This window comes from Cavia porcellus, unplaced genomic scaffold, assembly GCF_034190915.1.
Source record: "Cavia porcellus strain 051 isolate PalLab524CR breed Dunkin Hartley unplaced genomic scaffold, mCavPor4.1 scaffold_19, whole genome shotgun sequence".
In the NCBI taxonomy this organism is placed as follows: Eukaryota; Metazoa; Chordata; class Mammalia; order Rodentia; family Caviidae; genus Cavia; species Cavia porcellus.
The window spans coordinates 29,851,415-29,865,349 of NW_026947502.1; the positions used below are offsets into that span (position 1 = coordinate 29,851,415).

Sequence of the window (13,935 nt, forward strand, 5' to 3'; positions counted from 1 at the left end):
TCTCCCTCTAGATCCACAGCAGAGTCTGATGCCTGCAGGAGCCTCGCTCGCACTATGCACTGGTTGTTCTTGAGCACTTATGTGGCTGGACGAGGATGACAAAAGTAAAGATGATCTGATGGTGGGTGGTCCTAGAGCTGCTCTCAGACAAGACACAAACAGACAGATCAGAGTGGCTGATGTAGGGGTCCCTTTAGGGGTGGCAGGAGTCCCCAAGAATGTGCTCATTCTGCCTGAAGGAATCAAAGGAGGGCTTTCTCGAGAAGAGACCTTTCAGTTCTGCCTTCTCCACTCGTCCCCCCCCCCTCTTCCAAAGCAGTAGCTTGTGATCCCTAAAGCTGTGGCCAGGACGCCGGGCTGCAGGAGGATTGAAGGGGGTGTCTGCGATGGGGAGAGGGGACAGTGAAAGGTTGAGCTGTAAAAGAGAAGAAAAAGAGAGGATGGGAGAGGTAGATGGGAAGTAGAGGGAGAGTGGAGGAGGAGAGGTAGGGAGAAAGAGAGAGAGAGAGAGAGAGAGAGAGAGAGAGATTTGAATTTCCCATCTGGAAGGGGAGCGGTAGCGCGTCAGGGCCTGGCTGAGGGGCGTGATTGGAGGGCGCCTTCGGCAGCCGCCCGCGGGAGCAGCCGTGGCCCCAGCTCGCTGGCGGAGTTACACGAGGCGGCGGCGGGAGCTGGAATAGAAGGAACCGCCTCGTTGAGTCGGGCCGGAACCCTGCAGTGGCTTAGACGGTTGCGGGGACCAGGTTGGTGCTGGCCGCGGGCCGGAAGGCGGAGCCGGGCTGCGGGCCACGGGGTCTCAGCTCTCGCCTCGAGGCTGCAGGGCAGCCCGGGAAGCCGGAGAGTGCGGCTTTCGGGGCGCTCCGGGAGACAGCCCGGGCGCCGGGGCGGGGGCGCGCGGCCGCGGAGCTGGTGCTGAAAGGACAGCTCCCGCGCCTCCAGGCGGGGCGGACCGCCAGGGCGCGCGCGTCCCGCACCGGAGACCCCTGCAGGAGCCCCCAACAGCCTGGCTCTCAAGGAACCGGGACTGCCCCGAATGCGGCGGGAGACTCAAGTCTGAACGCAGAGAAGAACTTCGAGCTCGCCGGGCTAGGGGCGGGGGACGTCGATCTTAGCTACTTCGCGCCGTGGTTAGCCCGAGCCGCGGGCCTCTCGGCCCGGGTGCAGGGAGCCGTCCCCTAGAGGTAGAGTTCGGGCTCCCCAGTGAGTCAGAAGCGGCGGGAGGGAGGGAGGCGAACAGACCGAAGCGGGAGGAGAGGAGCTCTAAATGTCGATTGGGGGTGCGGGGCCAAGGGGACTATTTGTCCGCTTCCCCGGAGGGCCCACGTTTGAGCCACACGCGCCGGCTCTCGGGGTCCTCTGGAAGGGTCTCTTCCGTGCTCGGCTCTCACTTGTCCCACTCTGCCCCCTCCCGGAGCAAAGTTTGCAGCCGGGCAGGGTCTTGGGGTTCAGCTTTGTGTACTGGGGGGACGGGGAGAGGGCTCTCAGTGGCCGATCGAGAGCTCGATGTAGAGGTGCTGGGCGTGTTGGTCTCGCGGAGGCCCCGGAGGGGCACCCAGATTCCTGCCCTGTGTTCTAGGGGGGAACGTGAAGCCCCCGCCGCGTCCACTTTGCTGCCCGGGCTGCCCTCTTCCGCCCGCCACGGCCCGTTTCCCTCCCCCAACGCTTCTCCTCTAGGGGCGTGGAGTGGAGGTGGGGGCGTAGAGGGACATCCCGCGTGTCTGCCACCGCCATTACCATCGAGTCTCCTGCAAAAAGCAAATGAGTGTCGAACTGAGTTGCGGGTGAATATATCCCAGACTTGAGTCAGAAAAACAGAAAAACAGCTACAAGGACAAACACTGCGGGTCCGGAGTTTTATCGTCAGTAGAGGGGGCCGAGTCCCCAAAACTGCCTAGGGCTCATTTAGCTAAGCCGTAGCAGGTGTCTCCGCTGCCTTTGAGCTGGGTCGGACTCAGAAGGAGTCCGGGAGGGAAACTGAAGACTTACTTGCCCTGGGTCCCGGGCGCGCGGGAAGCAGGGAAACCCGGGCTACAGTGGCACCCCTCCCCCTCTCCCTTCCTGCCTCCCCTCCCCCAGTCCAGCACCCTCACCACCACCACCACCCTTCCCGCGCAGGGACAGAGCAAGGCTTCCCGCAGAAGCGCTAAGGAGCGCCTCCTGGCGGCCTGGCCCAAATCCTCCACTGCAGGCAACCGGCCGGACCTGCCCACTCCTACAGACCCATGGCAAAATACCTACACACCCCAGCGTACATGCTCGCACGATGTCCAAATTCAGAGTGAAACGTCCAGGTTCGTACTGCGAACGCGTGTACTCGCTGGCTCTGACAGCGTTAAAATCGACCCTTCAACAGATCCTGAAGATGGACCTGTAGTGGATTCTGAGGACAGGAGAAATCTTGCCCTGAGAAGCTCTCAGAATGATTAGGAAGAGAAAGACATGCAGACAGATAAGGCATGAACTAGTGGCAGGCAATACTGCTCTAGAAAGTGCTATTGATCTTAGGAGATGAAGACACCTTCACATCTTGCCAGGGAAATCTGGAAATATAATGCTGTTGCTTCTGCTGCTGATGGTGGTGGTGATGGTGAGGATGATGGTGGTGATGGTGATGATGATGATCAGAGTTGCTATGAGCACTTACTATGTGCCAGACACAGAGTTGGTGAGAACTTTGCATTATCTCACTGAATGCTCACAACTGGCTCCCAGCATATATGTTACTGTCTGTCTCCATTTTCACATGAGAAAACATTAAGCCACTCACTCAAGGTCACTTAACAAGCAGTAGAGTCAGGATTTGCACCAGGAAAAGTGAGGCTGAGAGGTTCTCAGATTGGGGGAATCACATGCACAAGTGTTGGGGGTGGTAAGGAATCTAGAAAAGAAGCTAAGTTGAGGTTCGGTTCTAGCAGAGCCAGTGCAAAGGATGAGGAATGAAAGGCAATGATGTTAGATTATAAGGACTTGAAGGTCAGCACAAGGACTGTGTTCAGTCTAACAAGGCCATGGGGAACCACTGCAGAGTTTGTTTGCATGAGCAGATCTGCCCTTTAGGAAGATCAATTGGCCAGCTGTGTGGGGGATGGATACGGTAGGGGAAAGATGGTGTTAAAGGTCATGCAAAATTCGGGACCCCCAGGCCCTGAAAAAGGCATTAGCAACAATAAGAGAGAGGAGGGTGGGAATGTGGGAGCCACTGTGAAGCTACAGTCTCTCAGCTTCTCCCCCGAACCCCCATCCCAGTTGTACTCATCAGTTCCTGGTGATCTGCTATGCATGATCTGTCCTCCCAGCCCACCGAATGCTGTGAGAGGAAATGCTGAGACCTCCTTCTTCCCTGCCATAACCCAGTGCCCAGAATAGTGTCTAGCAGAAAACAGGTGATTAAGGAATACAGTATGAGTTAATGAAAGAGTGGATGGATAAATGACTGAGGAATTCACTGACGGGGGTTTTCACTTGAAGCAATTGAAACAGGAGATCCCTCCATCAAAAAAGCGATAGTTGGGGGCAGCAAGGATGAAACTGATCTTTGAACAGATTGAATTGGAGATGATCTGTATAACAATATGCAGCAGAGAATTAAGTATGCAGGTTCGGGGGAGAGAGAGATAAATGAAAGACAGACAGGTAGACAGAGGCACTAAATCTCTAGAAGTAGATGAGAATTCTGTGGGAGAAAAGGGGTGCAGTGAGAAAGGAGAATTTACTTAGAAAACACTTACATATTAATAGGAAAAGAAGGAAAGGTGCCAGTGAAGGAGGGAAGACCTAGATGAGAGGTAGAATGAAATCCGCAAGAGTGCTGTGTCACAGAACTCAGGAGTAGATTCAAAAAGGCTGAAAAAAATGGAGGGAGGCAGTCGGCAGCAGCATCTGATGCTATAGAAGGCGGAGGGAAGGACGGTAGTGAAAACACTTCGGGTCTGGCACCGAGAAAGCCTACTAGCAACTCTGATAGGGAAGTTTAGGGGTGGTGCAGAGGCAGCAGGTTTCTGGTCTCGCAGTGCAAGTAACTTGACCTGGAAGTGAAGACAAGGGGTCACGAAGTGTAGACCCTTCCTCACAACGCCAGGACAGAGACTAATGGGAATGCAGGGTTCAGGGGAGGAGTCGGAGAAGGGGGGGATCCAAGTGACCTATGGAGAGGACCCTGAAAATGTGAGGAAGAGGAGGGTGGTAAACAGATCAAGAATGAGGTGAAAAGAGAAAATTCAGAGCACAGGTAGCTGGACTGGGTTAAAATAGAAGGGGGAGAATTTCCTAAGACCTAGAAAAGGGGAGGTTTCAGAAGCTCACACCAGCTGGAATTCATCACGTTGATAACAGCCACTGTTTACTGAGTACTTGCCATGTGCCAAACGCAATGCAATGATTATTTCTAACCTTTCAAAGTGGAAGCTTAATAATCTTTTTATAGAGAAGACCTGGTATCAAACAGGTTAGGTCAGTTACCATCGCACAATTAAGTCAGTTACAGAGTCTGTATCTTGTCAGGCAGGCCTGGCCCCAAAGCACATGCCCCTTCCACTGCGCCCCAAGACAAGATATAAGAGGAAAGTCATATGCTGAGAAGGACGTCAGAGGTAGTCTTGGTTTTGAGGAATGAATAATTAGGTTAGGAGATTCTCAATAGAATAAACAAAAAAGATTGTTTAAAGCCAAAGATCACTTTTTAGCTTTTGGTTCAGATCAAATGCTTAACTGCTGGGATTAGGCAACAGGACTTTGGAGTAGACCCAAAAGCTTAGCTAAGTAACCCCAACAGGCTAAGTTATGGCCACCGTGAGAAATAGAGATATAAGCATTGATAAGATTGCTCTTCTTTCAGCAGATGGGCTTTGTAAATCTAGGAAGAGTTGGCAGAGATAATTGATGTTTGCTGGATAAATGCATGAAAGCAGAGGTGAAAGTCTGGTGGCACAGTGTTGGTGTGATGAATTCAAGTTGTGTCCACAGAACATCCGGGGATAGATATTCAAGAGAAGCCAAATGTATTGCTTTGATTTATTCACTGTTTGTGTCTCTACATACAAGTGTGAGCATGCACACACACACACACACATCCCACACTAGAACATAATCTGTGTGAGGACAAAGTTTAATTCACCAATATTCCTAGCACCTAACAGATCAACTGGTACATACTAGGTGCTGAGTTAATATTTGTTGATGAATGTTTAAGGTGATCTGGAGCCCAGATAAGAGGTCTAGGTGTCGCAGCATCAGTGGTCCTTAAAACTCCTACAATGGAGGAGTTCCTCCGGGGAAAATTTAAAGAGGAAAAAGAGGGAGGGTCTGAGGTCAGGATCTTGAGGCATAAGCTTATGTGAGAACAGAAAGCAGTGGGTCCAGTAAAGGAAACAGAGAAGGGAAAGGAAGGTAGGAGAGGAAGCGGGAAGGGAGGGTACAATGGGAGATGGAGGTAGAGGAAGAGCAGTCATACTGCCAAAATAAGAGAGGCGTTCAAGGATACAGTGGGGAAGTCAGCCATGCTGCAGACAATATAAATCCTGGAGAAAGGGCTGGGACATCAGCTGGCCATGAAAGAGACTTGCCAGCGTCATGCAGCAAGTCAGGGACAAATCTGACACTACGCCAGGTGTCCTGACTACTCATGGGAAACACCTCAGATTAGAGTCCTGCATCTGCCACCACCAACGGCTAATTCCTTGAGCTCCATGTATATGTTGAGAACGTACTCAAGAATTCCTGAAATCACTTGATTACATTGCTCATTTCCTGATCTTAGAATGAAGTTGTTTCCCAAGGCCTTAAAGCAATTGAAACCATCTTGACTGAACTGCACCATCTTCAAACTCAGATTTCTGGGTCAGGATGGGTTCCCTAACCTTTCCTTGAATGCTTGAATGACTTTCTTTTTTAGCCTAAATGTAATCTACATAAAGAGATAATGGGCAATGAGTCCTTCTGTACCACAAGTACTTGATCAGTATCTCTTCTCCTTCATGTGTCAGTACAAGATAGCTTTAATATTCCCCCATTTTGCAGGGAGTAAACTGAATCCTTCCCAGGAACTCATAGACAGTAAGTACTAAATCTAGGATTCTAAACCAGTTGGGCCTGATGCCAAAGCCCCCGAGAATATTTTCCCCATCATGTCATGATTTTCTCTAACCCAAAACAACCAATCAAGAGGTCTGATCATACAGATAAGCTCCTGGTCCCCATGCTAGAAAAACCTCAGCTTGCCAATAAGACTTCTCATTTTGAAAGAAATGGGAAAAGTCCATCCATAAAGAGCCATAAAGTCCTTGAACTAAACCTGGTTGTAATATTCAGCTTGGCTTTTCGGCCATGATTTCCCAGGATTCCTTTTTTCCTAGCAAATCATAAAGACTCCAAGGCCTCGAGAGTAGGCCCAGCCTCAACTGACCACTAAAACACATTATACTTTGAGCAGCCCGTGGTTGTCTCATTCACACATAGTGGCCTTGTCTGTTCAATGGTCACTGAAATTAGTGATTAAAATAAACATAAACTGTCTGAATGAGAGCACTGTGAGGGGATATGGTAAGAAAGGCAAGGGTGAAATTTCCAGGGCTCGATCTTTCCTCTCCTCGCCGTTACTATTGGAAGAGTTCCATTTTTACATATTTTGCATACTGAGATTCCTATTAAGATTTTATTTGGATAAAGTCTTCTGAGGCAAAAGTACAACAATAAAAGATAATAAAAGCTGAAAGTTGGTGATTTAGAGAGAAGGGACACTAGCAGAGCGCCTACCGCAAGCAATGCTAGGTATTTTGAAGGCCCTAAGCTCCAAGAAGATTATGTTTCCAATACCCCCCATGTGTAATTCAAAATAAAAATCAATATTAAACTACAAAACAAAATTTACTTGTATGCTGCAATAAAAATAACTGATTTCTCCATTAGTCTCATTTTCACAGTCTGGGTATGCTCCTCCAAGCCTACTGTTCCCATTTCTCTATGCACCTGATTTGCTGGGGCCCTAAGCACAGGCTCAGTCATTATGGGTTCACCCAAGGGCCTGGACAGATTCTTTCCAATCTCTGCATTAGCTCTGGAAAAAGCTCTGTCATTTCTGCCTTAGACAGGGGGAAACTGCAGGCTTAGAGGTTAAGCGGTTTGCTGAAGATCATAACAAACAAGAGTGGCATAAAAACACAGCTCTGCCTGACTCAAAATTCCAGGCTTATTCCAATACTCCTGGCTTTGATTAAGTTAGAACACTATGGTCAAGATAAAGGCTTTCAAATAGAGATCAAAAGGTGTTTGGCAGCACACGTGTTCCTGGTACACAGTGAGTGTTCAATAAACTGCTGCCTCCTTCTCGCTAGCCTCAGACTCCTGGTCTCCCATCTGCACCAGATTGGGTCCCCAGGGTGTGGGACCCTCCCTGGGCAGAGAGACCTCCCCATGTGATTCCCACCTCCTCTTTTGCAGGTTGAAACATCTCTCCCAGCCAGGCCAGCCAGGAGCACAGGGTGCTAAGTCAGCCGTGGGCTAAGGCAAGCTAACCAGAGCCAGCAGCATGGACTTCGTCATGAAGCAGGCCCTCGGAGGTGAGCCCAGCACCACCCTCCCCACACCATGGTCCCCCAAGTTGGGGGTTCTGACCAAGATAGAAGGGGACCTCAGCTCCTCTGTCCCGTCTTTCCAATCCTGTCCCCTACATGACCGTGCCCTTTTCTTCCCTACACTGCCCCCATAGGGGCCACCAAGGACATGGGGAAAATGTTGGGCGGAGAGGAGGAGAAGGACCCTGACGCACAGAAGAAAGAGGAAGAGCGGCAGGAGGCTCTGCGGCAGCAGGAAGAGGAGCGCAAGGCCAAGCACGCACGCATGGAGGCCGAGCGTGAGAAGGTCCGGCAGCAGATCCGAGACAAGGTCAGCATCTCAGGAGGGGTACACTGGTGCCCTGAAACCCAGATCTCGGGCTTCCCTGGATCCCAGCTTTCACCTTAGACCTAGTACTCTCTGAGCCTCACTCTTCTTATCAGAAAAATGGATCCTTCAAAAGATAACTATGGAGATTAAACAAAATAATGCAAAGAGTGCTTCAGGTCCAAGACCCTTAGGGCCAGACATGTGTGAAATGCAGAATCTGTGAATGCTAGAGAAAAATTCTCTAGTGCTCTGAGCTCCTGGTACTATTGTTAGACATCACTCCCTGTGGTTGTGGGGCTGCCACCTATGCCAAAGAGTTCAGTGCATGTCTGGGAGCATCAGGCAACAAATCAAGACTAGAGGTAGTCTTTCACTGGCTCAAACCTAGGCTTGCCACCCAAATTTGACTCCAGACCCATGAGAAAGCTATCAGTGTTTAGATCTTTGGGATTTCAAAAGAGCAACAAGCTGTTAAAGAAAGGTATAAAGAAAACCCCAGTCACCATCTCTATCTCATTAATCACCTACTAAGGACCAAGCACAGAGATGGTACCTTTAACCTCACTTTATAGATGAGGAGACTGAGGCTCAAGAAGTGTTCATGAGCCACATCAAACACATATGCATGACGCAGAGAGCCAGCTCTCACCTTACCTCTGTGCACTGTCATTCCTTTCTGTCCTCCCTTTCCCCAGTATGGGCTGAAGAAGAAGGAGGAGAAGGAGGCAGAGGAGAAGGCAGCTCTTGAACAGCCCTGTGAGGGAAGCCTGACTCGGCCCAAGAAGGCCATCCCTGCAGGCTGCGGGGACGAGGAGGAGGAGGAAGAGGAGAGCATCCTGGACACGGTGCTCAAATACCTGCCTGGCCCACTGCAGGACATGTTCAAGAAGTAATGGGCGCTCTGGCTCCAGCCTCACTCCACTTGTTACTTTTTTTTGTTCTTTCTTTTCTTTTTATTCAGTTAAGTCTCAATTCTGAAGGGGAAAACCTCAGTTGGCCTCTGCCCCCCTTTCCTGGCCAGGGGCTTCTCCCCCTCAGCACTCTCTGACACCCCACTTCATCCCAGGGTATCAAGTCCCAGCCTCCTCCCAAGTACAGTAGTTCGAAAAAGGAAGACAGCTTTTCTCCAGCAGGGGGCATTGAACCCAGGGCCAAAGGCACTGGAGGACTCCCCTGAAACCTAAGGTCTATGCTAGTGTGGTAACCCCCATATATTCCTTCATGCTCCCCACTGCCAGGAGGACCACTGTCCCCAGCCAGCCAAAGTAATGACACATTCCACCCCTGCCCAGCATGCTGGCCTTTAGCCTCTGACCCTCTAGTGGGTCTTCAGGTCAGGGCAGGGGCACTGACGGGCCTGGCTCTGAAGAGAATAGGGTAAGCCTGTCTCATGAGGACCTAGCCTGAGAGGCCCCAGGTCTGGACAGGCTAGGAGCTGGGCAGGAGGCTGGGGCTCTTCTTCCCTGTCCCTGGTGACACCCAGCCCATCCCTCCCCAAAACCCATCCAGAGTGGCATGGCCCCTGCTAGGCTGATCCCACCAAATGGATCATCTTTGGACTTTAGCACATCTGTGGAGGAGCCCAGAATAGGGCAACCCCTTGTTCCCTTTCACTCCACTTAAGTCCTGGGACCCCACTGCCAGGCTGGGCCCAGCTCACCCAATCTAGGGGCTGTCCAGGCCCCCAGAAACACTTGGAGCCATCGGGCAGTGATGGTCTATGCCATGGGATTCCCCTTTGGTGTGACCAAGCTGCCCCCATTCCTATCCAGCCCTTTTACCCACTCTGTCCTGTCCATGTGCTTCCAAGGCCCCATGGTCCCCAAGAGGACCCTTCCTGGCCAAAGCCCCAAGTTGTTGGGGAGAAGCCAATTCCCATTTGATAGAAAGGCATCTGTCCATTCATCTCAGTGGCCAAGAACAAACTCTCCTCTGGGATGTATGGGGCTGGCATTTGCCCCCCAGCCACCTCCAAATTGCCAATGCCACCTACTTAGCCAGTTTTATGAGAAAGATGTGGGGCAGAAGGGAGTAGAAAATGAAGGAGGAAAGTGAACTTATGTGTGGCATAGTGTGTAGTAGAGATGGCATCAGCAGTTGTATGTCCAGAGATTTTATGCATGTTTGTGTGGTTGGAGTGTGGTGTATCCTGAGATGTGCGTGTGTGTGCTAGTCACCTATCTCCACGTTAGAGGTTATATATGTCAGGCAGCCTTGTTATGTGTGCTTGTTTGAGGTGGTATTTTTGATTGTGTCCCCTTTGCTAGCCATCTCATATGTGTTTAGAGATTGCATGTGTTAGCTTGTATATGCATGTGTTTTCAAAATGGCATGTGTCGGGAGACATGGATTTATGTTAGATGTCACAGAAGTATATGTGGGGAGAATTCCCAGGCGTGTTGACTGTCATGTTCTTAGGTATGGGTCTGAAAAAGCAGTTGTGTCCATGGATGTGTGTTCAGAGAGAAAGAATGTGGGTAAGATGCTCCCTCTCAGCTCTCAGACCATTGTTCACAGGTGGCCACATCTGACAGGAGACTTTGTCCTTCGCCTAGAGTCCTCCCACCCTTGGGGGGTTCCTGCCTGAGGAATTCCACTGGGACAGACCCAGGCAGTACTCCAGGAAGCCATGCTGGGCCCTCACCAGGGCCTATCCCAAAAGCAGGGGCCAGGGAGGGGGCGACTTGCCTGCCCCTGAAGCCCCTGCCCCATTCGTCCCAGTTCGCATTCTGCAGGTTTTCCATTTTAGTGGATTTATGCTTTTATTTCAGAGAGACACGTGTGTCTTCTCTGTCCGTTTCCAATAGTTAAAGCCATATCAGTTAGACTGCAATACTTTAAAGATGAGACAAACAATCCATATGTTTAGGGAACCAGAAACGTATCCTGATCTGTCCCTTCTCTGGGGAGCAGGGCCCTGGCAGCTCCAGCTTCCTGGGCACATCCTCCTCCCCCACTCCCCACCATCCCTTTGTGCCCCTGTGTCAGGCTCCTCAAGGGGCTATGTCTGTCTGTGCCTATGTCTGTGATGGGGAGCCACCTCGCACCCCTGATGTCTGCTTGTCTGTGTCTTTTTACTTGGGTGGGATGGTCATTCTCAAGAGCCCTGGGGTCCTGGGCCAGAGACAAGCAGGGCTCAGTTGAGAGGTTCTAGGTTTTCCCAATCCCTGCCCCATGGACCCTGTATGTGGGTCCATCTTAGACACAGAGGTAAATACCAATATCAAGACAGGTCTCTCCCTTGACAGGGACCCTCAGACCTTGAAGGCAATGCCAGAGCCTAGAGTGCTAAATTAGGTGGCAGAGACCAAGGCTAAGGGAGCTGTAAAATGAGCAAGTGTACCTCGACATTCAAGACATCCCAGTCCCTTAGACAATGTCCCTGTGGTCTCCACAGCCCCTCTGGACCCCAGAGTGGGCTTTGGGCTTTTCAGCCTCCCCAAAATGGCATCAGCTGGACTGGCTTAGTCCGAGTACACCTCCTAGACTTCTCCACCCTACTCCCAAGCAGCAAAACCTGAGGTCTTCCTGGAGGTTCAGGCAAGGGCAACAATCTCTGCTTGGTGCATCCCTGCCTCCCCCACTGGCAAGTGATCACTGTCAGACCCAGGGGACACAGTTACTTTCATTTCTAACACAGACCTGACTGTAGGGAGAAGCCAAAGTGTAGCCCGGAGAGGATGTCTGTGTGCAACATACTCATAGGGGGCAAAATAGACAGATGCTGTAGCAGGGACAGGGTGTCCAGGTGATGTATCTGGGGTGTGAGGTGTATGTGGCCACTGGATGGGAGGAGGAATGTGCGTGTCACACAGAACAGTGTACATGTGCACACCAAGAAGGGGAGAAGCTCCAGGATTCAGCGCACACACATGACACACAAGGGAAGATAATTTTTGGTAAGTGGCTGAGAACCAAATGAGGTGCAACAGCATGCACCACCATGTGTGCTCTTGGGCACAGCCCCCCGGGCTGCTCCTGTCCCTGGGATTCTCCCCCAGGGAGAAGGAAGGGGGCTTCTCTGAGTCTCCCTGTGCTGGGCACTGGCAATAGGCCAGGATTTCCAAACATGGATGACCTCTGCTTCAGGTCCAAAACTGCCCTGAAGGGGTGTCCTAACAACTGACCTGGCTATGTGCATCTTCAAATGGAAGCAGGATGTCAAGAGAGCATCCCAGGTGTGCATGAGACTGAGAAAGTGAGAAGAAGGGGGAAGAGCTAGAGGTATTGCAGCCCAGGGCTCCTTCCGAGTGGCACAGCTGGTGGGCAGAGCAGCCATGTGGGGCTAGAGTAAAGTGGGGGACTTCCCAGGCCCAAGAGGAGGGTTTCTAATCCTCACAGGAGGGTTCCACAGGCTTCTGACTGCACAGGGAGGCTGAAGTCAGACCAGGTCCAATGAAGGGCATCTCCCAGGTCTGAGGACATGCCTCCCACCCAATGTTCTTATTCCCGTCTCCACTCCTGCTGCCTCTACCCTCTTCACTGTGTAGAGGACAGCAGGTGCTCTCGCTGGCCCTGGGGCAGGGCTGGGGGTCCCACTGAGACCCGGGAGAGATGGACCATCCTGCTCACACGGGGGAACCATCTTCCCGCAACTGTGCTGTGTCTTTGTTGCTCTGCTTCTTTTAAATGTGTCAGTGCCTGGGGGGAGGGGAGGGCCACCCCCTCATGTCCCCCTGAACCTGACCTAAAGCCATGGCTGTTGCTCCCCACCCCCTTTGTATGATGCAAATGCTAAGATGTACAAAACCAACCATGACAACAAAGAAAAAGACCTTGTACAGCTGCTCTGTGTGACTGCCCTCTTCTGTCTATCGGCACTGCCAGGGATAAAGAGACATGACCTCACCAAAGACTCCAGAAAGATCTTCCCTTTTTCCTACCCAGAACACTGAAAATGACTCCAAAAATCAACTGAACCCAGGGTTGGAGTTGGGTCCCAGAATTCCAGGGTCACTCCATCTCCCTATGTCAACTCTAAAACTCCAAAAGCTGAGAGACAGGTACACACACACATGCATGTGCACACACACAGTGTTTCTAACCATCCCCAGGGTGTTAGGTGATAGGACATCACCAATGCCATCCACAATGCCATGAAGTCATATGGGAGGACAAAGATCTATCACCCTGTGAACACTGATGGAGCATCATCTCTGCAAGACCCTGCGCAGGAGGCTGAGGTACACAGAGGACACTACTCTGCATTCCTCCTGGACACAGACACTCCCCTGGCCTTGACCATATCAGAGCTCCCTTCCACTTTGCACCCCCAACACCTTTTCTGTAGTTAGGCCTCATTTCTCTCCACTTCCCACAGGTATGCACTGGTCTCCCACATACTGGTTGACCTCTTTCATCCATCCTCCATTGGCCCAGCCCCACCTGCATTTATCTAAAATGCAGTTCATCATATCACTCACTCCCTGCCCAGCACCCCACAATGGATGAAATTTGCTAAGCACATAACATCCAGATGGTCAAAACAGCCCTGCATGACATGACCCTGACCCGCTTGTTCAGACCAACACCCAGCTTGTTGCTCCAAGTGCCCCAGTCTCCACACATACTGTACTGTATCACATGTGCAGATTGTTCTCTCTGCCTGGAATGAATGGTACCTTTCCTCTCCTTGACACTCTCAAACTTCTCAAAATCCAGCTCAATGGCACCTCCTCTGCGAAGCCTACCCTCATACAGTCTCATCCCTTGATCACAGTATAGTTTGTCGCTGCTCATACCTAACACAAAGCATCACAGCTGACAGCTCTGACAGCCCTGGGTGTGTGGAGAGGCTCTGTCACCTAGAAGAGTGAGCTTGATCAGAACGTTTAACCCCTGTGGGTGTTCACTTATAAGTGAAGTGAAATATAATAATTACTATGAACACATTTATTGTGAGGAGCAAATGGGGTCCTCCATGCACATGTTTATCACTAGGTATCAAGCACTCAGTGAATGCACTTTGAAAATTCTATTGTAAATTAAGTCACTGCACCTGTCTCCCTAATTTGAGCATTCTATAAGGCAACATATATTTATTATCTCAGTTTCTGT

The 13,935-nt window shown here is 51.0% G+C and overlaps 1 protein-coding gene across 3 annotated transcripts in view; it reads left to right on the forward strand.

Annotated features, from left to right (window-relative positions):
• Cplx2 (complexin 2) overlaps nucleotides 1–12,664 on the forward strand; it is an 81,631-nt gene extending 68,967 nt beyond the window's left edge. The window contains exons 1-4 of one of the 3 annotated variants that reach the window (XM_003473226.5): nucleotides 525–743; nucleotides 7,435–7,553; nucleotides 7,703–7,878; nucleotides 8,574–12,664. In XM_003473226.5, the coding sequence (XP_003473274.1) occupies nucleotides 7,523–7,553; nucleotides 7,703–7,878; nucleotides 8,574–8,771 (405 nt within the window). In that variant the 5' untranslated portion in view covers nucleotides 525–743; nucleotides 7,435–7,522 and the 3' untranslated portion in view covers nucleotides 8,772–12,664. Of the gene's footprint in view, nucleotides 1–524; nucleotides 744–935; nucleotides 1,182–7,434; nucleotides 7,554–7,702; nucleotides 7,879–8,573 lie in introns of those variants that run through there. The other 2 variants (XM_005005168.4, XM_005005167.4) reach the window with 2 other exon arrangements.
• Nucleotides 12,665–13,935: the final 1,271 nt, after the last annotated feature.